We start from the raw sequence: 25,834 nt of genomic DNA on the forward strand, positions 1-25,834 counted from the left end.
CAGCTTAACAATCTGGGAACCTGAAATAATGTGCTGTGTGCAGAAATTCCAAATTGGGGAAGAAGTTCAATTCTCCCCTTGGAGTATCCTTACTCCCTGCTCTGGACTGTGGAAGATATCCAGCTTTGTACAAAAGGCGAGGCAGTTTAATTCAAATAATAAAGAACAAGGAATCCATATAACAAATATAAGCCATTATTTCTAGCATGAGAAGTTAGCAAGAACAACAGCATGGGAGAGAGAGAATTTCTACCTTCACTTTGACCTTGAGTGAAATTAAAATTTATTGTCAAAGGGAAGAGAACCCTCCACAAAATGAGTCACAACTCAGCTTGTTAACGGTGCTGTCTGACTCTAGAAGTGCAGTCTGACCCATGCTTACCTAAATATCATCTGGTAGACTCTAAAACAATGAGGGTGAAAGCACATTAAGTCTGAATTAAGTCTACATACAGAGGGCAGGAAATGGGGAAAAACATGAAAAATAGATGTCATATATTTATTTATGTGTATATACTTGTTTTGTTTACCTTGTTGCAGTAAATTCTTGGTCTGAACTGTGGGAGGCAAAGATTTATTACCATCCTTACGGCTGAAAGGATAGCTTCCAAGCATCAGAAATAGCCTTAAATGAAAAAATAAAACTTGGTATTAGACAAGTTAAAATTCAAATCTAAACTTTTAGGAGTTGATTCATAAGATCAGCTTGGTGCTTTGTGACCACCTAGAGGGGTGGGATAGGGAGGGTGGGAGGGAGGGAGACGCAAGAGGGAAGAGATACAGGGATATATGTATATGTATAGCTGATTCACTTTGTTATAAAGCAGAAACTAACATACCATTGTAAAGCAATTATACTCCAATAAAGATGTTAAAAAAAAAAAGAGATGAGAATCAAACAGGATAACAATAAAACTTTAACACACACACATTCTCATGGTCTATACTCACTCTTTTTGTATACTACATGGGATACTGGGAAATTAGTCACTGAAAAATTACAAAGCAGATTTCTTTTGCAGACTGTGTAGTTTGGTTCTCCGGATGACAACTGTTCTAAAGCCCCAGTGGAGGCAAGAGCCTATCAGCTCTGCAGGGGGCTCCCCACAGGAAAGAGAGGGTCAAAAGTGGATGAGCTCAAAGAAAAAAGAGGACTACTTAGCCAGAAGGTTTAGAACGAAAAGGGTCACAGAAAATAATCGTAGTGGTGCTATGCATCATTGTCATTTAACACTTGTTAATGCAATTATGTTTTCTTATTAACACGAAAACAATTAGAAGAACCAAAAATGTCGTTATTGAGAAGTAGAAAATCTTAGAGTTGAAAAGCACCTTAAAAGAACATCTAGGAGCTTCCCTGGTGGCGCAGTGGTTAAGAGTCCGCCTGCCAATGCAGTGGACATGGGTTTGAGCCCTGATCCGGGAAGAGCCCACATGCCGTGGAGCAACTAAGCCCGTGCGCCACAACTACTGAGCCTGCGCTCTAGAGCCCGCGAGCCACAACTACTGAGCCCACGTGCTACAACTACTGAAGCCCACGCACCTAGAGCCCATGCTCCGCAACGAGAAGCCACTGAGATGAGAAGCCCACACACCACAAGGAAGAGTAGCCCCCACTCACCGCAACTAGAGAAAGCCCGCACGCAGCAATGAAGACCCAACACAGCCAAAAATAAATAAAAAATAAATTTATATATATATATATATATATATATATATTTAAAAAAAAGAACATCTACTCCAAATACAGCTGACCCTCGGGACTTCCCTGGTAGCACAGTGGTTAAGAATCTGCCTGCCAATGCAGGGGACATGGGTTCGATCCCTGGTCCAGGAAGATCCCACATGCCGCGGAACAACTAAGCCCGCATGCCTAGAGCCTGTGCTCTGCAACAAGAGACGCCACTGCAATAAGAAGCCCACGCACTGCAATGAAGAGTAGACCCTGCTCACCACAACTAGAGAGAGCCTGCGTGCAGCAATGAAGACCCAATGCAGCCAAAAATAAATAAATTAAAACACACACATCTGACCCTTGAACAACACAGGGTTTAAGGGCACTGACCCTCCACACAGGTGTTGAAAATCCACGTTTATCTTTACAGTCTGCCCTCTGTATTGTTTCCACATAAGTGAATTCAACCAACCTCAAATTGTGTGGTACTGTCGTATGTATTTAGTGAAAAAAAATCCACATGTAAGTGGACCTGCATAGTTCAAACCGGTGCTGTTCAAGGGTCAACTGTAGTCATTTTGATGACCAATAAGCAGGGTAAGGGAAATGGATGAAGGTGGTTAAAAGGTACAAACTTCTAGTTAAGATAAATAAGTTCTGGGGATGTAATGTACAACATGGTGACTACAGTTAACACTGTATTGTATATTTGAAAGCTCCTAAGAGAACAGACCTTAAAAGTTCTCATCACAAGACAAAAAAAAAAAAAAAATGTAACTATGTGAGGTGATAGATGTTAACTAAGCTTATTATGGTAATCATTTCACAATATATACATATATTAAATCATTATGTTGTACACCTTAAACTTATACAATGTTATATGTCAGTTATAGCTCAATAAGACTGAAAGAAAAAGACTAATGTCCAACAGCCTTCGTTTTTCTCTGTAGAGAAGTAGGGAAGGCACTAGAAACATCCCTCCCAGTGGTAAGCCTCTGCAACGGATTTGAACTCCTTGAATGAGGCCAGCCAGCCATTCTGTGCTTTTCCATCTAACAGACAAGGCCATGAAAAACTCCCAATAGCAACAGGGCCACCCTCTGGGGTCTTGGTATTGTCGTGCTCCATAAGTGCCACCTGCAGAGGCCAGGCATGTTGGGCATCCTGCAACATTTTAGTGAGTAGTTTCTGCACAGTGAAGATCTGCCACGAGACCTGTGAATGTTTACTGTCTCAGCCTAGCCCCTATGTCAGTTTTACATATAAACACAGAATATTTTTTAACATGGTTTTAATACATGCTGAATTTTCTAGGAAGGGAACTTCCATGTAAACCACAGGAAGATCATACTTTGTTTACTTCAGGTCTTTACCAAGAAGCATTCACTTCTGAAAACCACATCACTGTGGTATTCAGAAATGCTAATATATCTAACAGTCCACATTTGTAGAAGTCTGCATTCATGGTGATTCTACATGTTGGTAAAAGCTTTTGATTACTTTTTTTTTTTTTTTTGGCTGTGCCACGCAGCTCACGGGATCTCAGTTCCCCAACCAGGGATCAAACCCGTGCCCAGGCAGTGAAAGTGCCAAGACCTAACCACTGGACCACCAGGGACTTCCCTTGATTACTTCTTTATTATTATTTTTAAAAATTTATTTGGCTGCGTCAGGTCTTAGTTACAGCATGTGGGATCTTCGTCACAGCATGCAGGATCTCTCCTTGTGGCACACGGGCTCTTTGTTGCGGCATGCGGGCTTCTCTCTAGTCGTGGCCCGCAGGCTCCAGGGCGCGCGGGCTTAGTTGCCCTGCGGCATGTAGGACCTTAGTCCCCTGCATTGGGAGGTAGATTCTTAACCACTGGACCACCAGGGAAGTCCCACTTGATTACTTCTTTATGCCTTCCAGTATGGTCATACCTAAACATTCATACATGAGAATAAATTTTACTATCACACTTCAAAGTTTTTACTTTAAGTTACTGTTAAAGCATTTGTGTGCACATATATATGTTTGTTTTATAACTATATAGGAAGGTTATATTATCTTTGATTTTAAGTTCAGGACAGTACACTACAAAATATGTATTAAAAGAGAGATGAATCTGATGCGGTAGAGAATCCTTGGCCTAAAGTCTCTTAGTCTTTGTTCCGAACGTGTGCTGAAACTCTTTGTGCTTCTCACTTTTTGAGGCATATATGCCATCTCTTTGCCAGAGCCTCCTAGAATTTGCCCTGGAATCAACATGGACTAGTTGATAGAATTCCTTTTTTGGAAGATTATATTAATATCTCCAGGCTTCTAACACCTTCTTGTTCTCCACAATAACTCAAAAATAAGTGTGTGAGGTATTACATATGTAAATTTTCTCAGGGCCCTTGTATGTACCTCCTTTTGGTCAGGAAACCAGAGCTCATTTAGAGCAGCACTTCCCTCAGTTCTCCCACCCAACTAGGCCAGTGGCTTCTTGTTAAGTTTTTGTTTTGTTTTAAATGAAAAATTAAGCCATTGAGTTTAATTTAATATAGAAGTATTAAAATGAATATACAGCCCAGACCAAGGAAACAAAACATTTCTCCTAAAAAAGCAAGCCTAAGATTTGCCAAAGGAAAACAGACAATATGATATTGACACAGGTGGTGACACGACAGATTTCCAAGTGCAGAACTAAGCTGGTCCTAGGTAAAGCCGTGAAGTTAGCCCGCTCTGGGGTTTGCAAGGGTTTTCTTTTCACTGTCACAGGCAGTTCTCTTCTCCCTTCTTTGCCCTGATGGGAGGGGGCTTTGGTAAGAAAAAACAAAGAGAAAGAAACTGTGTTACAATACCAAAATACTGAGAGGTGGTTCATATTAGTAAGATAAAGGCAATCATCTCTAGTCTGCAATCATTTCTATCCCCACAGTCCACATCCGAGGCTTTTTCTCTGACTTTCAGAGACAAAAACAAACTCTGGCAGAGGTAACAATGCCAACCCACTGAAGTACTGATTTGATTTCTCAGTGGGAGGCACTGATTTCACTAACATATACATTCTTCCTATCTTCTGTTATCTACTTACACACTTCACTTTGATTTATTCTACATATCATGATATTCATTTATCTGAGAATGTAAATGCCAGGACCAGAAGAAGTTGGGCGGGGGTTTTCTTGGAGCCATGATGAAGAGCTTTCCTGTGAGTATGAAGCCAAATGGAAAAGCCTTCAAAACTTATCTGAGTACCCAACTCAATAGTAAATGGTAGCATGAGATGCAGTTGCCCAGATGTGACCACATTCCTTGCCCCACTGCAAATGCTCTTTACCAAATAGTTCACTGGTTCTGTGTGGCTATTAGCAAGGAATTTTATACGAAACAGCTCTATAAAGTTGGGTGCTGTTTTATTAGGTTGTCAAAATGATCGTTCTCTATTCTGCATGGCATCCTCTCTTTGAGACCCATGAGAAAATTCTCTCTTTGGTCTCAGTACTAGGAACAGTTGCTTCTTTCAATCAACTCAATATTTTAAGTACGAATATGAATCATATAATTGATCATGATCTTTTCTTTACTTTGGCTACTAGAAAACTCAGAATGAAATCTGTGGCCCATCCCTCAAATCTCTCTCTGCCTGAATTCTTCACTTATTTTTAATGTATGTTGTGAAAGCTACCTTAAAATCATTTTGGAACAGGATGGGGTATAAATAAATAACAAACCATCCTCTTATAGGTGGACATTTTGGTTGTTTGCAACTTTTTACTATTATTATGTAATACTAAGATAAAAATATTAAGCAGATTTTGTCTTTTTTGTTTGTCTTAGTACAACTTTTTAAAATAAATTTATTTATTTATTTATTTATTTATTGGCTGCATTGGGTCTTCGTTGCTGGGCGTGGGTTTTCTCTAGTTGCGGCGAGCGGGGGCTACTCTTTGTTGCAGTGCACAGGCTTCTCATTGTGGTGGCTTCTCTTGTTGTGGAGCACGGGCTCTAGGTGCACGGGCTTCAATAGTTGTGGCTCGTGGGCTCTAGAGTGCAGGCTCAATAGTTGTGGTGCATGGGCTTAGTTGCTCCGCGGCATGTGGGATCTTCCTGGACCAGGGATCGAATCTGCGTCCCCTGCATTGGCAGGCAGATTCTTAACCACTGCGCCACCAGGGAAGTCCCAAAATTTCCAATTTTAAGCCACCTTTTTATTCCTAAGATAGGCTCTAGTTGGTTGTGGAAGATTGTTCTTTAAATGTTTTTCAAACTCTACTGAATTTGATTGGTCATATTTAATTCTAGATGAGATAACACTGCACATTCATGTAACATTTACAAGCCCTATGCTAGGAACTGGAGTGGAGATAAAAATGAAATGGTCAGGTGGTAAAACTATTCTGTATGATACTGTAATACATGGCATTATACATTTGTGAAAATCCACAGAACTGTACAACACAAAGAATAAACCTTAATGTAAACTATGGACGTCAGATAAAAATAATATATCAATACTGGCTTACCAATTATAATAGATATACCATATTAATGCAAGATGTTAATAATAGGGAAACTGTATGCAAGGGAGAGGACGTATATGGGTACTCTGTATTATTTGATCAATTTTTCTGTAAGCCTAAAACTACTCTTAAATAGTCTAATAACAATAATAATAAAATAATAATAATAATAATAAAGAATGATTGGGGAAAAAGTGACTGAAAACAAATTAGGACTGGAGAGCAAACTAAAACAAGTGACTGTGCCATTACAGGATTAGAGTAGCAGACCCTTTAAAGAAAATCTTACAAATCATGGTATCTGTTTCTTTAGGAAATAGTGATGCCCAAACATTGTAGGATTCTATATGACTCTGGTTGCCACTGAGGTCTGTGTATGATCTTTTCCTCTCTCTGGTTCCAACACTCCTGATCTTTTAAGGCAAGTATTTCCTGCCTTTATGCTTAACACAGAAAAAAAAGAATGGCTCACCATATGAAAATGCAGTCTCATCCAGGAAGACGGCCTCCTCAGCTCTGCCTAGGAAATAGCCAAGCTACCTGAATTCACTGCAAACACTCTCCAGTGAATACTCACGAATTATAGGCTCCTTATCCAAATTTGGCATCTAAGTACAAGAGAGACCGTGTCTGAGTATAAGCTGGGGACCACAGATCATGGCTAAAGTGTCCTGCAGTTCAGAGAAGCAGCTTGGAGCCAGACAATATGGCATTGTAAGATAGCAAGATAATAAATATTTATAAGCAGATATCAATTTTCATTACAAAGATTTTTTCATTACAAAATATTTTAGATAAAAGGGTAAAGAATAGGGCTTCCCTGGTGGTGCAGTGGTTGAGAATCTGCCTGCTAATGCAGGGGACACGGGTTCGAGCCCTGGTCTGGGAAGATCCCACATGCCGCGGAGCAACTGGGCCCGTGAGCCACAGCTGCTGAGCCTGCGCGTCTGGAGCCTGTGCCCCGCAACGGGAGGGGCTGCGATAGTGAAAGGCCCGCACACCGCGATGAAGAGTGGCCCCCGCTCGCCGCAACTAGAGAAAGCCCTCGCACAGAAACGAAGACCCAACACAGCCAAAGATAAATAAAAATAAATAAAAAAGAAAAAATTTAAAAAAAAAAAAAAAGGGTAAAGAATATAACATAGTAGACACTCTTCTACCCACCACCTAGATTTAGCAAAGGCTAACATTTTGCCACGTTCATGTCTCATTAATGTACCTTAATGATAATTTACCATGTATTATCTTGCAACATGCTTTTCTATTAACCATTATTATTTTAAGTTTTTTCATGTTGAAATGTGTATATCTAGTTTGTTCATTTTAACTTCTTCATAGTATTCCACTGTATGACTAAAACACAGTTTATTTCTCCATTGACCTAATACTTATATTTTTAATTTTTTTACTATGAAAAAAAGCTGCAGTAAATATTCTCTATAAGTCTTTTTTTGGGAATAAAAGTTAAATAACATGGTCCTGTCCTCAAGTCTTGAAGCATTACAAACTTCCTTCCAACAGTGATTATGGAATACAAAGGTTTGTAACAGAGCTTTTCACAGATGACATTAAGAGTAGGGAAGGATGGTCTAATCAATGTTTTTCAATTTGTTGTTTTAAAATCAAGTTATAGGTTGAAGAAAAGAAATATGAATTAAAAAAGTACAAAATACCAAAGTGCACATAGTGCATTATTTCATGAGACTCTTGTTTCAGTTTTATACAAATACATATAACAAATATATACTAGGTTCAATATAAAATGTACTGTGGCTTTTGATGAAAAAGACTGAAAACACTGGCCAAAGGTATACCCAGAAGTCAGGGAAGAATTCACAGGAGTAACGTTTGAACTAGAGACAACTGACACATGTCTGACCTCATGGGCAACTCTGAAGAAGGACAGATACTACATACTAGTGGTAAATAGTACAATATGTGCTTGACTATAGGAGCCAAGAGACAAGAACAGGAACAAAATGGGAAGGGCACTAGGGAGAAGGACCAGTAAGAGTCAAGGCACAGAAACAGGACAACGTGAGGCCAATCCAGGAAATGCTGAATATGCCACTTAGCTGGAGGAAGCAGGGCTGGAAAGGCAGATGGTAGTGATGGGAAGGGCCCTGAATGACATGCCAAGGGGCTTTAGCCTACTTTACCTGGTGCGCTGAGGCAGTATGTTTCCAAACCGCAGATCAAGAATCAAGAACTCAAATTACTGAGCCGTAACCAGCATTTTAAAAAATTAAGGAGAAAAGAAAGAAAAGGTCAGAATGCATCATACATGAGGGTGATCAGTATTTTGTGAAACTTTAGTTTCAGATATATGTACATATGAAACACTCTATTCTGGGTTTTGATGAAAAACGTATTTCTTACTAAGCGCTGTAGTAAAAGAATTTGAAAGCTACTGGTCAGAGGAAAGTCATAGAAGGCTTATAACTAGGGAGAGAAATGACACTAATAAAAAGTCTGCCATTAACCTCCGAGATGACAACAGCAATTCTGCACCACTTAGAGGCAATTCACCCTTCAAGTGGTTTTCCTTTCCTCTGGCTGATGTGTTCACACTATCTTTTTTGTACTATATGAGGGGCTATCTTTGCAAATGGCTTTCTGAAGATATCAAAGAAGAATATCAAAGTACAAACTACTTAGAAATAAACTAGCAGTCTGTTTTTCCCTTGGCACTTTCTTTATTTTTTTTTTTAAAGGAAGGGATTTTTTAAGAGGACGAAGGAGAAAAATGAACTATGTATATAACATATTACTGAGTATCTCAAGGATTTCAAAGTTACCTTCTAAGAAATCTTTTATTTTTAAAAATTTTAATTAAACTTCTAATTTTTAGGTCATTGTAGATTCATGTGCTTGGTAAGAAACAATACAAAGAGATCTCACATAACTTTAACCAGTTTCCCTCAATGATAACATTTTGCATAGTTATAGTGCAACATTACTACCAGGAAATTGACAATGATACGATCCACTGATCCTACTCAGATTTCACCAGTTTTACATGTACTCATTTGTGTGTGCCTGTTTATTAAGTTCTGTGCAATTTTATTCTATGCACAGATTTATGTAATCACTTTGTGTGTACCAAAGTCAAGATACAGAACAGTTCCATCACAAGGATCCCTTGTACTGTCCTTTTATAAATCCAAATACTCTATTACCACAGAAGTCTTAAAGTTCCTCACCCAGATCTAAGCTCCTCAACTGAAGACTCCAGTTTAATTCCACTACCCACACTATAAGAAACAAACTTGAGGGACTTCCCTGGTGGTGCAGTGGTTAAGAATCCACCTGCTAATGCAGGGGACATGGGTTCAAGCCCTAGTCCAGGAAAATCCCAGATACTGTGGAGCAACTAAGCCCATGCGCCACAACTACTGAGCCTGCGCTCTAGAGCCCGTGCTCCACAACAAGAGAAGCCACCGCAATGAGAAGCCTGCGCACTGCAACGAAGAGTAGCCCCTGCTCGCCAAAACTAGAGAAAGCCTGGGCACAGCCATAAATAAATAAATAAATAAATTTTAAAAAGAAAAAGAAGAATGAGGCTCTAGATACATGCTCAGAGTATTTCCTGCAGCTGACAGCCCCTATAGGACTGGATGTCCACATGCAGACAGACCTTTCTCCTCTGCCTCCCTGTACTCAGGCTAAGGGAAAATGCAAGGGAAGGACTGAGAAGGGACCCAGAGGTAGGGTGACCAACAATATGGTATACCCAGGACTGAGGGTTTTTTTCAGAACGTGGAACTTTCAGTGCTAAAACCAGGAAAGTCCCAAGCAAACTGGGACATCCTATCTGGAAGGTTTCTGTCTGTGCTTCCTTGGAGCTTAAAGCAGCCAAGCAAACCTTTTTGTTGCTGAAGACTCAGAACCTAGAGGTGGGGAAGTGTGGAGGGATAACTTAGAAGAGAATAAGGTGACCATAACACTTTCTAGACACCTGTGCATCCATCTTCCTTTGGCTTACAAAGAAGTTGCCATAGCTGAGTTATACAAGCTGATTTTTGAGTCTCATGAAAATGTAATGGAAAGTAATTCTGGCAAATACACATATTTTAAAGACTAGGCTCAAACAGGTTACAGAATTAAAAAAAAAAAGATTACCTGTCAAATAAGAGAAAAGCATTTAGCATCAAAGAGTGGGTAGAATACCAAGGCACTGAGCAATTTCATAAATTGGGCACTTCAGCTTTTAAAGAAGTACAATACTTCTTATAATTTCTAAATTGAGTTACTGGTCCATCCAAGTAAAAAATCTGACTTGTGTGCATTTTTTTATAGCTGGTTAAAATGAAAGACAGCTGTCCCAGCCTATCCCACATAGTCACCCACCGATGAGAGGGAAGCAGGAAGACCAGAACACAGGTGTAGGCCCAAAAGAAGCTTGCAATGTTATACACCTGGAGCCAGTTCACCCTTCAAGAGCTTAATATGTGCAAGACACTCTGCTAGGCACAAGTGGACACAGTTTTTACTCTTAAGAAACTCACAGGATCAAAACAAGGCACAGATGGGGAAGGGTTCTAATACCATTTACTCGGTACCTTAATAGCAGTGTCAGAAAAATCATATGGGAACCCAGGTAAGGCAACCAAGCTCCTCACATACAAACCTGACCCTAACTCTGTCCTTCTCCTCCAGGGCCTTATTCCATCTGTTCTTGCCTCTCTCTTGAATCTTCAACTTATCTCTGACTATTGGACCCTTTCCTCAACATGTAAACAACATTCAAGTCTCTTCTGCCCCCATCGGCCACCTCAAAAGAACCCAGCCTTGTCTTTCCTAGGGTTGTCAATTTAGCAAATAAAAATTTTAAATGCCCACTTAAATCTGAAATTTGGATAAACAATGGATTTTTTTGGTTGTTTGTTTAGTATAAGAATGTTCCATGTACTACTTGGGACATACACTAAAAAATTATTTATTGCACATTCAGCAAACTACGAATAGAAAGGAACTTCCTCAACACAATAAAGGACATTTACGAAAAATCCACAGCTAGTATCATACTCAGTGGTGAAAGACTAAAAGCATTCCCCCTAAGATCCGGAACAAGACGAGGATGCCTGCTTTCACCACTACGATTCAACTTTGTCTAGAAGTTCTAGCCAGAGCAATTAGGGAAGAAAATGAAATTAAAAAGTATCCAAAGTGGAAAGGAAGAAGTAAAACTATCTCTATACACAGATGACATGATCCCATATATAGAAAATCCTAAAGAATATACACATATACATACACAAAACTTAGAAGAGTTAATAAAAGAACTGAGCAAAGGTGCAGGGTAAATCAGTTGTATTTCTATACACTAGCAATGAGCAATTCATAAAGGAAATTAAGAAAATTCCATCTACAATAGCATCAAAAAGAATAAAATACTTAGGAATAAATTTAACTGAGAAGGTGCAAAACTTATACACTGAAAACTACAAAATGTTGTTGAAAGAAACTAAAGACTGGACTTCCCTGGTGGCGTAGTGGTTAAGAATCCCCCAATGCAGGGAACACGGGTTCGAGCCCTGGTCCGGGAAGATCCCACATGCTGCGGAGCAACTAAGCCCATGCGTCACAACTACTGAGCCTGCACTCTAGAGCCCGCATGCCACAGCTACTGAAGCCCGCACGCCTAGAGCCCATGCTCTGCAACGAGAGAAGCCACCGCAATGAGAAGCCCGCGCACCGCAACGAAGAGTAGCACCCCACTCGCCACAACTAGAGGGAAAGCCCGTGCACAGCAACGAAGACCCAACACAACCTAAATAAATAAATAAATAAATTTATTTTAAGAAAAAAAAAAAGGAAAGAAATTAAAGAGCTAAGTAAATGGAAAGACATCCTGTGTTCATGGGTTGGAATACTTGATATTAAGATTGAAAAGATACTAAACATCATCAGTCACTAGGGAAATGCAAATCAAAACCACAATGAGATATCACTTCACATCCACTAGGATGGCTATTTTTTTTAAATAGCAAAGATGTGGAGAAATTGGAACCCTAGTATATTCTGGTAGGAATGTAAAATGGTACAGCCACTGCAGAAGTACGGTGGTTCCTCAAAAAGTTAAACATAGAATTAATACATGACCCAGCAATTTCACTCCTAGGTATATACCCAAAAGTACTGAAAACAGGTGTTCAAACAAAAATTTGTATATGTGTCCACAGCAGCACTATTCATAATAGCTAAAATGTGAAAACAACCCAATGTCCATCAACTGATGAGTGGATAAATAAGATATTGTATATATATGAAATGGAGTATTTTTTGGCCATAAAAAGGAATGAAGTACTAGTACATGCTATAACATGCATGAACCTTGAAAATATTATGCTAAGTAGAAGTCAGACACAGAAAGCTGCATATTGTACAATTCCATTTATACGAAATATCCATATATGCAAATCCATAGAGACAAAGCAGATTAGTGGCTGCCAGGGTCTGAGGAAGGGGGAAATGTGGGGTGACTGCTTAATGGGTATGGAGTTTCCTTTGGGGGTGAAGAAACTGTTCTGCAAGTAGATAGTGATGACTGGCTACACAACACTATCAATGTACTAAATATCACTGAATTGTACACTTTGTTTAAAATGGCCAATTTTACATGTATTTTACAAAACATTATTCACTACTTATTGAAATTCAAATTTAACTGGGCATACTATATTTTATCTGGCAATCCTAGTCGCATTCTAAATCCTGCTCAAGTTTCCCCATCCCTTCAAAGGTTCCCAAGGAATTGCCTCAATATTTGCAATCCATTCCTTAACTCCACTCATTCAACAGGTGTGCAGTCTGGCTTTTGCCCTGACAATTCAATTCAAATTGCTATTGTTAAGGTCATCAGTGATATCCAAGTTGCTAAACTGATTGAAGATTTTTCAGTTCTTGCCTTAATTGCTCTCTCCCTAGCAACTGACTATACAAACCCTTTCCTTTTTGAAATACTCTTTACCCTTGGCTTCTGTGCAGTGAAAGGTTAACTCAGCAGGTTTGGGGTATTCAAGTCTTGCACATTCCAAAGAAACTTCACCAAGTCCTGGGATATAATCTCTAAGCCTTTGGAACACTGTGCCTGATACGACTGTCGTATATACATCTAGGACCTTGGGCCACACCAGATAGTTTACACTAACAAAGTAATTTATGGTGGGAGCCTTGGGTCTCGCTGTATAAGCTAGACCTCTGGAGGGGCTGGGGACTGAGTAACTAAGGTCAGCCATGTGGGCACTCACTCCATGTCTACATGACTGACCCCAAATAACAACCCTGCACACCAAGACTCAGGTGAGCTTCCCTGACTGGCAATATCTGTACATATTGGCAAACATCATTGTTGGGATGAACTAAGAGCAGACTGTATGTCTCCACTGGACAAGGACAACTGAAAGCTTGTGACTGGCCTTTCCTAGACTCTACACTGTGTGCCTTTTTCTTTTGCTGACTTTAATCTGTATCCTTTCACTATAATAAACCACAACTATAAGTTTTTCTTAGTTCTGTGAATCATTCTAGTCAAAGCGGTCTTGGGGAGCCCAGACTTACTTCTATGCCCCTATTTTTTCCTAAGTCTGATTATCTAACTGTTCTTTTCCTGTCTTTATCACTGGATCCCTTTGCTTTGCCCTCCCTATAAATTCTGATATTCTACTCTTGGTCATCTTTTCCCCTCCCTACCTGCAATAACCTACTTTCCACCTGTCCTAGGCAATTTCACTCATGGTTCTGCCATCTGACCTCATGCCCATTTGAGACCCCAGCCTGGACCCTTCTGCCTAGAGGCCCATCTCAGCATGACCCGGGCAGACTCAGCATTAACTCTGTACCCAAACACATTTCCTGCTTTAGTCTCAATTTTAGTTGCTGACTCCCTATCAATCTAGGCACTAAAATCATCATTCCCCAAACTGATCAATTAGCAAGTATTGATCTTTTTCCCCTTCCAAACATCTTTGAAATTTAAACTTTCCATTCCCATAATTTTGGCCTTCATTGTCTCTCACATGAGCTCTTGCACACATTTGTGAAATATTCTCCCTGATTGATCTCGCACACCCCCACCACTCAGTCTAGTTTTATCCTGCTTTTTACCTAACGTTTCTAAAACATGAATCTCTCAACTACTCCCTGACTTAGACCCTTTAGAGGCACTCTAGCCCCTGTAAACCTAGGCTCTTTAACAAGGCCATAAGGCTTGTGACCCAGATATTCTCTCTCTCTCTCTAGCCCCACCCTCTGCCTTCCTTCTACCCCCAACTCTCCAGCAATGCCCAACCACTCTAAATTCCCCGACCACACTCACTAAACATTATTATGTCCCAGGACCCATTCTAGGCACTGCAGATAAATTCTAGACAAAGTTAACTCAAGGAGCTACCTTCCAACAGGGAAACCAGTAAGTAAATAAAGAATAATTTCTGATACTGCTGAATGCAATGAGGATAATGAAGCTGAAGGTGACAGAGCATGATCAAAGGCCAATGGGGTAATTTTAGTTAGCATGGATGGGGAAGTGACTTTTGAGAAGAACCTAAATAATGGTGGGAGGAGTCCATTTTAAAACAAATTCTCATAGACCCCAAGTGTTTATAAAAGTTACCTGTATTGTTTCTTACATATATATAATCTTCTTATGCTTGCGGCTCGAATACAAACCTGAAGCCCCCTAGACTACATATTATGGGAGTAATACATTTCCTTCTTGTCAGAGCTACTTGCCATGAAAAACATTCTGCCTGGTCACCAGATTTGGGAACCACTGGCCCAACAGGCACTCATGTAATTCTACTCTTCTAGGTCCAAATTTAAGGAGAAAATATCCTTGGGAGTGGGGCGAGGAGGAATTATGTAAGAGAAGTAGAAATGCAGACGAGGGGGCTAAGAGGAAGATATTAAGCTAGTTCTGAAATGGTTCTTTGAAACAGGAAGAACCAGCAACTAAGGACAACCAACCAAATTAAACGAAAATGAAAAGGACTTTAATTTTAGAGGGTGTGAAGAAAACATGCATGGGGGAAAAATGGTGAAATGTAAGTGAAGCTGTAAAAGATTCTTATTTAAAACGAAGTATAAGAAAACCACTTTTTTAAAATGAGCTTTAGACAATGCCTGACTACACTTCTGTCCTAAAAATTCAAAATAACCATGAGATGAGGCCGGTAAACAGAAAGGAAAATGAGATAGGAGTTACTTGACCATAAGACATTTTAAGATGTTTATTATTTACCTGCACAAATTAACAGCAACTTATACAACTGAACCAGGTTACAATTAATTCACAGTAACGTAGGCTAGCTTCTATCTGCCACAGACAAGAACACAACTAAGTCTCCTCAACAGATGATTTTATTACCAAATCTACATTCTGGCTTTTATAACTGTTTCACAACACCTGGCACAGTGCACATCTACAGCATTTATGACTAGAAATGACCCTGAAAGCCCTTCAGAGAGCAGAGGTGAACACTTTCTCATGGAGAAAGGCCAGCTTTTCTAAGCGAGTTCGTTTCAGTAGCGGGAGCCATTCCCAGTGAGATAACTCCACCACATGGTACCCAAGCTGATTCAGCTGCCGCCTCTTCATATTATGTAGTCCAAGCAGATCCCTGGAACCATAGCAATACTGGTTCTTGTTTGTCAACTGAATAGCCAGCTTCACTTGTGGGGCCTGCCTGCAGGCCGGGGGGCACAGGCCAGCCATCTCCATGGCCTCCAATCTGTCTGCTGTATTGCAAAGGGAGCTCCCCATAGGTATGGCCGCCTCCTCCTCTAATTTCATGGGCTGCTGCCCACTGTCTGACTCAGTTTCCCCCTGCAAATGCCCTCTTGATTTCCCTTTTAGTAGCTGATTCATCAAATCATCTGAGAGGCTGATTCCCACATGCTTAAGCCTTAATTTGGCTACATCTTCAGTTGGTGTGGCTTCTCTGTTAAATGGTAATGGCTTCATGTTAACATCAAGCTGAACCTCTAAATCAGAAGATCGGGTATGAGGCAAAATCATATGGTGTTTGACATACTGGGGCCCACCCAACATGGTCTCAAGTAAAAAGAGAGCTTCTAGGAATTCAGGCTTTGAGTTCATATCCTTCCTTGCTAAATTCCACAGCATTTCCAATGCCTTTTGCTGAAGGTGAGAACTAAGACGATTGCCTCTGTAATCTGGACACTCAATGCCAACTGTACCATCAAGAGTATACAGCTCCTTGGTGACCTCAAACTTACTTCTCTCCTGAGCTAACCTGACAAATCCTGGACTCAAAGCGAAATCTATGAGCTCTACTGGAAAGTACTCAGAAAATGCCAGGCCCAGCAGGCAGGTGAGCAGGTGTTCTGGGTATCGGTTGAACTCAGGCATCTTTCTGTGAATCTCATTTATCAGGCTAGAATAAAACTCTTCTGCATTGGGTGGCTTATAATTCAGAGTTCCAAATGACCACAGAATCTTGGCAACATCTTTACTTCGACAGTATGCTACCCTAGGAGGCAAAGAAGCAGCCACAGCATTCATTACCCCTTCATCCAGGATGCGTAAGGCCGAGCAGGCAAGAGTCAGGTGCATGACACCTTGAACTCCCAGGGAAGGAATTCGCTGAGGAGCAATCTGTCCAAACTGCTTCATGAAATTTACATGATCCACATGAGTGAAACGGAACATTTTAAGAATATTCACTAAGGCATAACTACTCAGATGCTGCACGTCAGCACAAGCCAGGTCTCCCATTTTCCGCATGACAAATTCAGAGAGACTACTACTTGATTTAAAAAACCCCAAACAGATTGTACCAACCTCCTCTAAATTGATCAAATCTATATACTTGAGGATTAATGACTCCAATTTTTTCATTAGGTCCTGAGGTGCCTGACGACTTTCACCTATAATATAAATTAAGTGAATCAGCTGGGACAAGGATAGCTCTTTCCAGTGCAAATTAAGATAACTAAAAAAGATTTTTAAAAACCGAGGTACTCTGCGGCCCAAGTACCGCCAGAGGTCAGCCACCAAGAGAAGTTGATCCAGACTCATCTCCCATACCTTATGGCAAAATTTGGTTTCAAACACATCTAGCATTGAATGGGAATGAGGAATTCCTAAACTGACAAAGGCTTTCAAAATACTGATCAGATCTGGGGCATCAAAGAGATTTATGTTTTTCACACTCAGCTGGCAGAGCAGAGCAAAGCTGGCACTGGACAGCAAAACAGGATGCTGCTCTGCAGGCAAAGAGCTCAGCTTACAAAAATAGTCAGCAATAATTTGAGGCTGGAGATTATCTTGATAAACTGTGACTTTGTGCAAAATTAGTTCACCTTCTGAAACAGACAGGGGCTGACAAGTCTCAGACCTGTTATAGCTGTGAAGCTGGTATTCTGGTCTTAGCTGTAGGAAAACTCGAGGGTCTTCAAAGGAATCAAAAGTTTCTACATCCTCTTCATCAACTCTCATGGCCCTGGGTGAGCCCGGCTTCAACGTGCTGGCCTTAGAGGCAGAAGCCCTGCTGACTTCCAAACCGGGGAGGGTACTGCTAATTGTCAGAATTCTCCCAGAAGCAGAGGTGCTACAAATGTTAACTTTCTTGGCAGGATGGCAGAGGCTGTTTTCTGGAGAGTCCTGTCCTTTGCGCCACGTGCAGCTTCTCATATTCCAACATGCCACACTTTGGGTTGCACTGTAGGTAAAAGGATTGCAAAAAGCTCGATATCCTAAAGGTTTTAACAGCTTGGGAGTGGCTGCCATTCTGGTGTCAGTACTGATCATTTTGGCAGTCAGAACACAGTCCTCACAGGTTTGACCAAGCAATTTCTTGTTTACATGGTTCTTGATTAGAGCTGGATGGGAAGGCATTCCACAGAAACTGCCTGGAAATCTTCGGCATATCACAAGAGCCATGGATCACAAATGACTGGGCCAGAATTGGTGCCAGATACTGAAAGAAGGGTAGATGAAGAGTAAGTGGCTTCCACCTATCATAATACCAAAATTTACACACTATAAAAAATGGATTAAAACTACACCACTGTCCACTCAAGTAAGTTCAATGCTGGTGAACGCCCAAACCACAAGACAGCATACATCAAGGATAAACCCCAAGTACCTTGCATAAAGGCACAGGAAAGCCCCAAACCCAGGGTACTATTGGGCAGTTCTTCGGACTGCTCCTCAGTCTGAACTTCCTTTGTCCTCTGGACAGATTTCCTTTATGCTTAGAAACAGCTGTTCCACTAACATCCAACAGGAAAGAGGCAGGCAGATTTCCAAAAAGAAAGCTGGGAACAAAAGTGAGCAATCTATTCCACCTCTTTGATATCAACACATAAAGAGCATAATTGGAGAATAAGAAAGTTGGTAAAAGCTGTCATACTAACAGCTAAAGTAAAAAGTGGGATCTGGGGTAAAGTTTAATTAATTATACCCACAATAACCTTCCCTGTTCCTCCTTTTGATTACAGAATTTGGTTGTTCTAATGCTGCTCCTGTACCTCTTAGAAGATGCCTATCCTCCTTCCAGACCTCTCCAGTCTAAATCACTATCGCAGAGTAGTCATGCACTTGGGAAGTAAACTCAAAAACTCACTCACAAGGAATGAAATTGTGCCATTTGCAGAGACGTGGATAGACCTAGAGACGGTCATACAGAGTGAAGTAAGTCAGAAAAACAAATATCATATAATATAGCTTATATGTGGAATCTAGAAAAAATGGTACAGATGAACTTATCTGCAAAGAAGAAATAGAGACACAGACGTAGAGAACAAATGTATGGATACCAAGGGTGGGGGGTGGGATGAATTGGGAGATTGAGACTGACATATATACACTACTATGCATAAAATAGATAACTAATGAGAACCTACTGTACAGCACAGAGAACTCTACTCAGTGCTCTGTGGTGACCTAAATGGGAAGGAAAACTAAAAAAGAGGGGCTATATGTATATGTATAACTGATTCACTTTGCTGTACAGCAGAAACTAACACAGCATTGTAAAGCAACGATACTCCAAAAAAATTTAAAAAAAAAACTCACCCACTTTGGTGGGGGAGGGCAGAAGGCTCAGGCCCTACTCACTGTCAATTCATGGGTGGGACACAAAGAGCATCTCAAAGCTGGGCTCAGGGAGCACCAATTCATGCAACTGCCCTGCTGACAAGGGGGCAGCACAGCTTTCCTCTGGAGGAGGCAGATTAGCAATGCTTCCAGTGAGTCAGGTGTTGATTATCCTGCCTGTGAGCAGCACAAGTCCCATTTTTCTCCTATAGTAGAAACCATGAGAGGCTATGAAAATGACTCTGCTGTACTCTTGCTTTCAATGTTTATTGTCTTTCCCTCCACTTGAGAAATGCCAAGGCCTGACAAAGAACACCCAGGGAGCCCTAAGCTGCCAAGATATGGACCAGACAGGGCTCTTGCTGCAGAAAATCCCATGAGGGTTCTAAGGGTGCCAGAATGACTTTCTGAAATGCCTAAGCAACTCCCCTGTCAGTCCCTTCCTTCCAGAGCCCACAGCATAAGAAATAGAGGACTGCAGGGCAGGCCAATAACTTTTTTCAGGTAGCCCAGCTACACAGGCTTCTCTGGATGGCAGAAATGTATGCTCTAATTTCTTTGTGAACCAGAACGGAATTCTCTCATGCCAAATCTTTATATGCTTGGTTTCTTACTGTGGCCTGGGGACCATTCTGCCCACTATGTTTCAATCTGTGGGTCCAGATGCTATAGATCAGGTGTTAGCAAACTATGGCTCAGAGCCCAAATCCAGCCCTCCATCTGTTTTTGTAAGTAAAATTTTATCGGAACATAGCCAGGCCATTTGTTAAATATTGTCTATGGCTGCTTTCTCACTACAAGAGCAGAGTTGAGTAATTTTGGCAGAGAATATATGGCCTGCAAAGCATAAAATATTTACTATCTGGCCCTTTACAGAAAAAGTTTGCTATAGACCATTAGCTTACTCCTATGAATGCATACCGCCAACTTTTTAAAAATTAGAAAACATCAGAAAAACAGTACTGAAATAATTTTTTCTTTAACACTTAGATGATAATTAAAGATTTATGCCTCAAAATAGTCACTAGGAATCTCAATTAATATTGCAGCACAGGCATGGTGGGAACAAAGGAGAGAGCAATTAATGGAACTTTTCAGCTGACAGAACAGGGCTTTTAAGAATACCTGTTTCAGAGGACTTCCCTGGTGGTCCAGTGGTTAAGAATCCGCCTTCCAATGGAGGGGATGTGGGTTCGATCCCTGGTCGGGGAACTAAGATCCCACATGCCGCAGGGCCACTAAGCCCGCATGCCGCAACTACTGAGCCCGCGCACTCTGGAGCCTGCGTGCCACAACTAGAGAGAAGCCTGCACTCCGCAATGCCCGCATGCCGCAACAAAGGTCCTGCATGCCGCAACTGAGACCTGACGCAGCCAAATAAATAAATCAATAAATATTAAAAAAAAAATAAATAAAGAATACCTGTTTTGGAACCTGGAATCTAAATTTAGTTCAACACAACGTGCAACTAAAGCAATTGTTCAAAGTCCTTCTTCTCATCTTGGGAACTAGATCTGAAGAAATAACTTAAAAAAAAAAAAAGACAAAATTTTTTTTTTAACAGTAGCAAAAAACTGAAAACCCATATGTCTCTCCAGAAGGAGGAGGGTGATTTACAGAATACGTGTATGTCAGGCATCAACACATGGAAAAGTACATACAAATAGTCAGTGGAACAAACAGAACACAACAAGTGCCATCACTTAAAATATACTGGGTTGGCCAAAAAGTTCATTCGGGTTTTCCCAAATGAACTTTTTGGCCAACCCAATACTTATATAAAAGGAAAGTAACTATGTAGCTTCTTTGTTGGGAGACTTTCTGCTACACTTTTGATAAATTAACTTTTTTTCCCTTTTTATTGGGGTTAAAACTGTTAAATAGAAGAGTACATGGATTAATTTAACAAATACTTTTATAAATAATATAATTTTAGAAGCACATTAAATAATTTAAGTTACTGTAATTAATACTACCCAAGAGTACTTAATGAGATTACTGTATGTGGTCCTGAAATGAACAAAAGAACCATGTGGAACATCAATGTTTGACTGGTGTAGATCCAGTGTTTTGACTTGATGTGGCTCTTTTTGATACAGGCTAAGGGACTTCCCTGCTGGTCCAGTGATAAGACTTCACGCTTCCAATGCAGGGGGGCGTGGGTTCGATCCCTGGTCTGGGGACTAAGATTCCACATGCTGCGCGGCACAGCCAAAAAAAAAAAAAAAATACAAGCTAAGTCCCAAGATGGAAATAACAAGAGCCACAATTGTCTTAGGGTCTCCACTGTGCCAAGCCTTGAATGAGCTGCTTTATCTGCATCAGTTCCAATCCTTACAACTTTTCTGTAAGGTAAGTTTTATTATCTCCATATTGTTGATAAGGAAAAAGAGTCTTCACAAGATTAAGAAACCTGCTGAAGATTACACAGCCAAGGAACAGAATGGGGATTGACATCACATCAAAGATTATCTGATTCCAAAACCCACATTGCTAGTGTATTGGAGAGACAAGAAGGGGAGTCAGATTCCAGACAGGGGTGTGGGGAGGACCCCAAACAATCTATACGGTTTCCAGGTGCCAGGAAGCTAGAGGACTAGAACTAGGTGAGCCCAAAAGCTCCTCATACCTCTAATAGTCTAAGATCCTAGCTATCACTAGTATATACTACTTATAAAAAGAACAAAAAGAAGATCTCAAAGACCAAAATCTACATGAAGGAATGAGTTTACAAGATGCCCCAGTATTAAGGTAAAGAGAACTATAATTGAAGTTTGTACATAAGTTCAACATAGAAGGGAAGTAAAGGGAAACCCCAGGATAATGATGAAGGAAGATCCCAGGACTACAGCTGTGAGCAGACACAAAGAGCAACTAGTTTATGCTGGAGGAGATGGATATTACATAGGAGAGAAGATTTACATTTCTGACGGGTAATCTGAGGACCAACAAAAATGATTAATTCCAAACAACACAAAAAAGTTGTACAAGACAGAAAATGTTATCATATTACTCTCCTTACTCAGCTGTAAACAATAATAACATAATCTTACTTATATAAACCTTGAATATCTGCCTCACCAAAAATTATGAGCAACCTATGTTGGGACATTAAAGGGAGGGGAAGTGGGGTAGAAGAAAACTGAGTAGTGATACAAGAGACCTAGAGCATCAAAGTCCATAACAAAGAAGTCAAAAGATTTTATAGACATAGATATATCCTAGAAATCAAGAAATAGAAACACAAATGTTATTTAGAAATACACCAATGAATGCCAAAAGAAACAGGCAAATAGTTGAAAAGTGCCTCTGGGTAACAAAAATGGAGGGAGAAAAGAAAGGGAATTAATTTTAGTGTTATAAGATCTGTCAAACTATTTGCCTTTTTTTTTTTTTTTTGGCGGCGCTGCATGGCTTGTGGAATCTTAGTTCCTGGACCAGGGATTGAATCTGTGCCCTTGGCAGTGAAAGCGCAGAGTCCTAACCACTGGGCCACCAGGGAATTTAACTACATAAGCCACATATATTTTTTTTTTCTTAATAAATTTATTTATTTATTTTTGGCTGCGTTGGATCCTCGTTGCTGCACGTGGGCTTTCTTTTAGTTGTGGCGAGTGGGGGCTACTCTTCGTTGTGGTGTGCGGGCTTCTCACTGCGGTGGCTTCTCTTGTTGCAGAGCACGGGCTCTAGGCACGTGGGCTTCAGTAGTTGTGGCGCATGGGCTCAGTAGTTGTGGCTCACGGGCTCTAGAGCACAGGCTCAATAGTTGTGGCACACGGGCTTGGCTGCTCCGCGGCATGCGGGATCTTCCCGGAGCAGGGCTCGAACCCGTGTCCCCTGCATCGGCAGGCTGATTCTTAACCACTGCGCCACCAGGGAAGCCCCAAGCCATGTATTTTTAATTTAAAAACTTAAATTTACAAAATGCATGTTCTAACAGGAAATTGAAGTGTTCTTCAAGAAGACAATCAGGGACTTCTCTGGTGGTCCAGTGGGTAAGACTCCATGCTGCCAATGCAGGGGGCCCAGGTTCCATCCCTGGTCGGGGAACTAGATCCCGCATGCCACAACGAAGATCCCATGTGCTGCAACTAAGACCCAGTGCAGCCAAAATAAATAAATAAAAATAAATATATAAAAAGAAAAAAGACAATCAGTGAATAGAGAAAGCAACCTACATACTCAAGGAAAATGCTGAAAAGTTATTTCTAGTACAAGCACTTCCTATTGTCTGTAGAACTTCTCTGTGGATGCCCAGTAACAGAACGATGACAAAATAAATAATCTTAGAGCCATGCAGAGTGAAATAGCAAATGGCAAACAGCAGCTACTCACTTTTTCACCATGCAACTTTTAGCACAACTGTATAGACACCATATCTATGTATACAGATCTGAAATATAACCACTTCAGAAGCTGGGTATTAAGTACTGTGGAGAAGGAAAGGGAAGAAACACAAGGAAGATATAGAATCAATAAAGCAGAAGAGTGGGGGGAAAAAGCACTACAAAGGAGAGGAGGCCAGAATGTTTTGCCCAGATATAGAAAAATATAGCTGAGAGTTAGTTCCTCCTTACTTAAGGGCTCCCAGACAATCCATAAGAAAGCTGGAAAGAGAACACTATGAGATGCCCAATCAATAACTCCCGATGCCTCCTCTAAAGGTTCAAATTTATGTGACATCATTTCACAAAACCCCTTTCCTAGTTAAGTGCCCCAAGGATACTCTCCTTTCCATATCCTCTTTAGGGGTCCTAAAGAACCAGAGTGGAGCCTCAGAGACCACTGGACCAACCATGGCTGTTCTGAAAGGCACTGTCCAAACCACCCTGAATGATGTGATTTCACAAGAGTGAGAAATCTTACCTTTCCACCTTCCAGGTACAGGTCTGAGCAAGGCTGAATAGCTTCGTTTTAAACTACAGTCCAGAAGTTAGAGGAGGGGAGCCAGGCGGAGGAAGGCAGCCATGCTAACTGTAGATTAAGTATATGACACCCTCAGCATATTCAATTTACCAGTTACCGGATCTCATCCCTTAATTCTGATTTGATTCTTTTGCTAGAAAAATTTAACCCACTTATATCCTGATAAAATTACCACAAATAAATGGATACTTCAAACTCCATTTTTCTTTTAGCAAATAACGTGTTGAGTAGTCCTGAGAATTAAAATAGCAAAAAACGAACTTTCTCTAGGCACTGCAGTCTACGAGAGGATTGACAAAAATCCCAACATGTAAACTACCTGCACCCACAATCATGTGAAAAAATTTCCAAATAAACAGTCCAAGTACCTATCACTGTTAGCACAACCAAACATTTGGTTTTATCTGTTTTCCTAGATTTGCAAGGCTGCACAGTATAGTATTTCAGACAAGTGAAGGGGAAACATCAGAATTCTTTGGTATCAAAGTTGATTTATTTGCATGATGAATGACAAGGCTTTGTTGGGGACCAGGAAAAATAAACCAATGAATGGGGAAGAAAATCATACTGACAAGTTAGATGTGCATAACTGCCAAAAACCTCACTTTCTCAGTTGTCTTATGCAGCACAGAGTCTTTAGGTTTTATTCTGGTCTACCAGGCAGAAGCAAATTCATCCCAGAGCTTGCCCAAGGCCATTCAGAGCAGTGAGTCACAGAATCTAGGCGACCATTCTTACTATTCAAAGTGTGAGCAAAGTGCAGAAAACATAAATTCAGATTCCAGCAGCAACAAATGACTAAAGCACAAAACATTAGCCATGTTGGTGCTAAAGCACTTGGCTCCAGCTCCACAGGATGAAGCACCGTCCAAGGGTCTCCAGTGAGTGGGCAATGAAGCATCACCCGAGGAGGCCCATGAACGTAACTGGTATGGAGAGGCCCCAAAACTCCCTGAGTCAGGAAAGAAGAGCTGTGTCATGATTTGTACGGAAAGAGAAATGGCAATTCTTTTTCTTATCCCTGGAGAAAAAAAAAGGGAGGGGGACATCAGTAACACCCTTAGACTTGTGCAACCAGAAACTATCTGTTAAAAAATGGGGAAAGGGTATATATCGTATTGATATTTACTGAAGACTCAACCTGTCCCAGGTACTAAGCAAAATGCCGCAGGGCCCTGCTGCTCAAAGTGCGGCCTGCGGAGCAGCGGCATCAGCCTCACCTGGAAACTGGTGAGAAACGCAGAATCTCAGGCCCCACCCCAGGCTTACAGAATCCGAACCTCCAGATTCCAGGGAATCGCATGCATATTGAAGTGTGATAAGAGAAGCGGCAGAATATCTCACTACGCTCTCACAACAGACCTGTGAAACAAGTACTGTTATATCTCCGTCTCACAGAGGAAAACTCAAGGTTCAGGTAAGCAGCCTGCCAAAGGCCACAGAACTCCGGGTCGCCGAGGTTCTCCCTAGAGCCGGGCCTTGGACAGGTGCCCGCAGCCCGCGCCGGGAAGCGCAGCCCAGCTCGGCAGGCAGCGCCGCCGCGGCCTCCTCTCTGGCCGCCGTTACTCACCTGAGCCTGTCGAGCGCCGGCGCCGCAACACCAGTCGCCACTCCCGCGAGTGGCCGCGCCTCGCCGACTTCTCCAGCTACACCCGGGCCGCACAGCTCCACTTCCG

General features: G+C 41.1%; 2 protein-coding genes across 14 annotated transcripts in view; both read right to left on the minus strand.

Moving 5' to 3' along the window:
• Window positions 1–25,834, minus strand: part of UBOX5 (U-box domain containing 5) — a 34,019-nt gene extending 8,185 nt beyond the window's left edge. For 5 of the 13 annotated variants that reach the window (XM_061209047.1, XM_061209045.1, XM_061209046.1 and 2 more), the window contains exons 1-6: window positions 25,729–25,834; window positions 24,099–24,206; window positions 20,655–20,758; window positions 8,326–8,384; window positions 4,298–4,460; window positions 531–625 (exon numbers count right to left, since the gene is read on the minus strand). In XM_061209047.1, coding sequence (XP_061065030.1) covers window positions 531–584 — 54 coding nt within the window. In that variant the 5' untranslated portion in view covers window positions 585–625; window positions 4,298–4,460; window positions 8,326–8,384; ... (1 more) ...; window positions 24,099–24,206; window positions 25,729–25,834. Of the gene's footprint in view, window positions 1–530; window positions 626–4,297; window positions 4,461–8,325; window positions 8,385–19,211; window positions 19,381–20,654; window positions 20,759–24,098; window positions 24,207–25,728 lie in introns of those variants that run through there. The other 8 variants (XM_061209036.1, XM_061209037.1, XM_061209040.1 and 5 more) reach the window with 8 other exon arrangements.
• On the minus strand, window positions 15,520–18,107 carry FASTKD5 (FAST kinase domains 5). Its single transcript, XM_061209034.1, has one exon. The coding sequence runs from the start codon at window positions 18,072–18,074 to the stop codon at window positions 15,630–15,632; it is 2,445 nt and encodes an 814-aa protein (XP_061065017.1). The 5' UTR covers window positions 18,075–18,107; the 3' UTR covers window positions 15,520–15,629.

This window comes from Eubalaena glacialis, chromosome 13 (assembly GCF_028564815.1).
Source record: "Eubalaena glacialis isolate mEubGla1 chromosome 13, mEubGla1.1.hap2.+ XY, whole genome shotgun sequence".
Lineage (NCBI taxonomy): Eukaryota > Metazoa > Chordata > Mammalia > Artiodactyla > Balaenidae > Eubalaena > Eubalaena glacialis.

Coding starts and splice junctions, on each gene's coding strand:
- FASTKD5 (XM_061209034.1), bottom strand. CDS start 18,074: ATGGCTCTTGTGATATGCCGAAGATTTCCAGGCAGTTTCTGTGGAATG.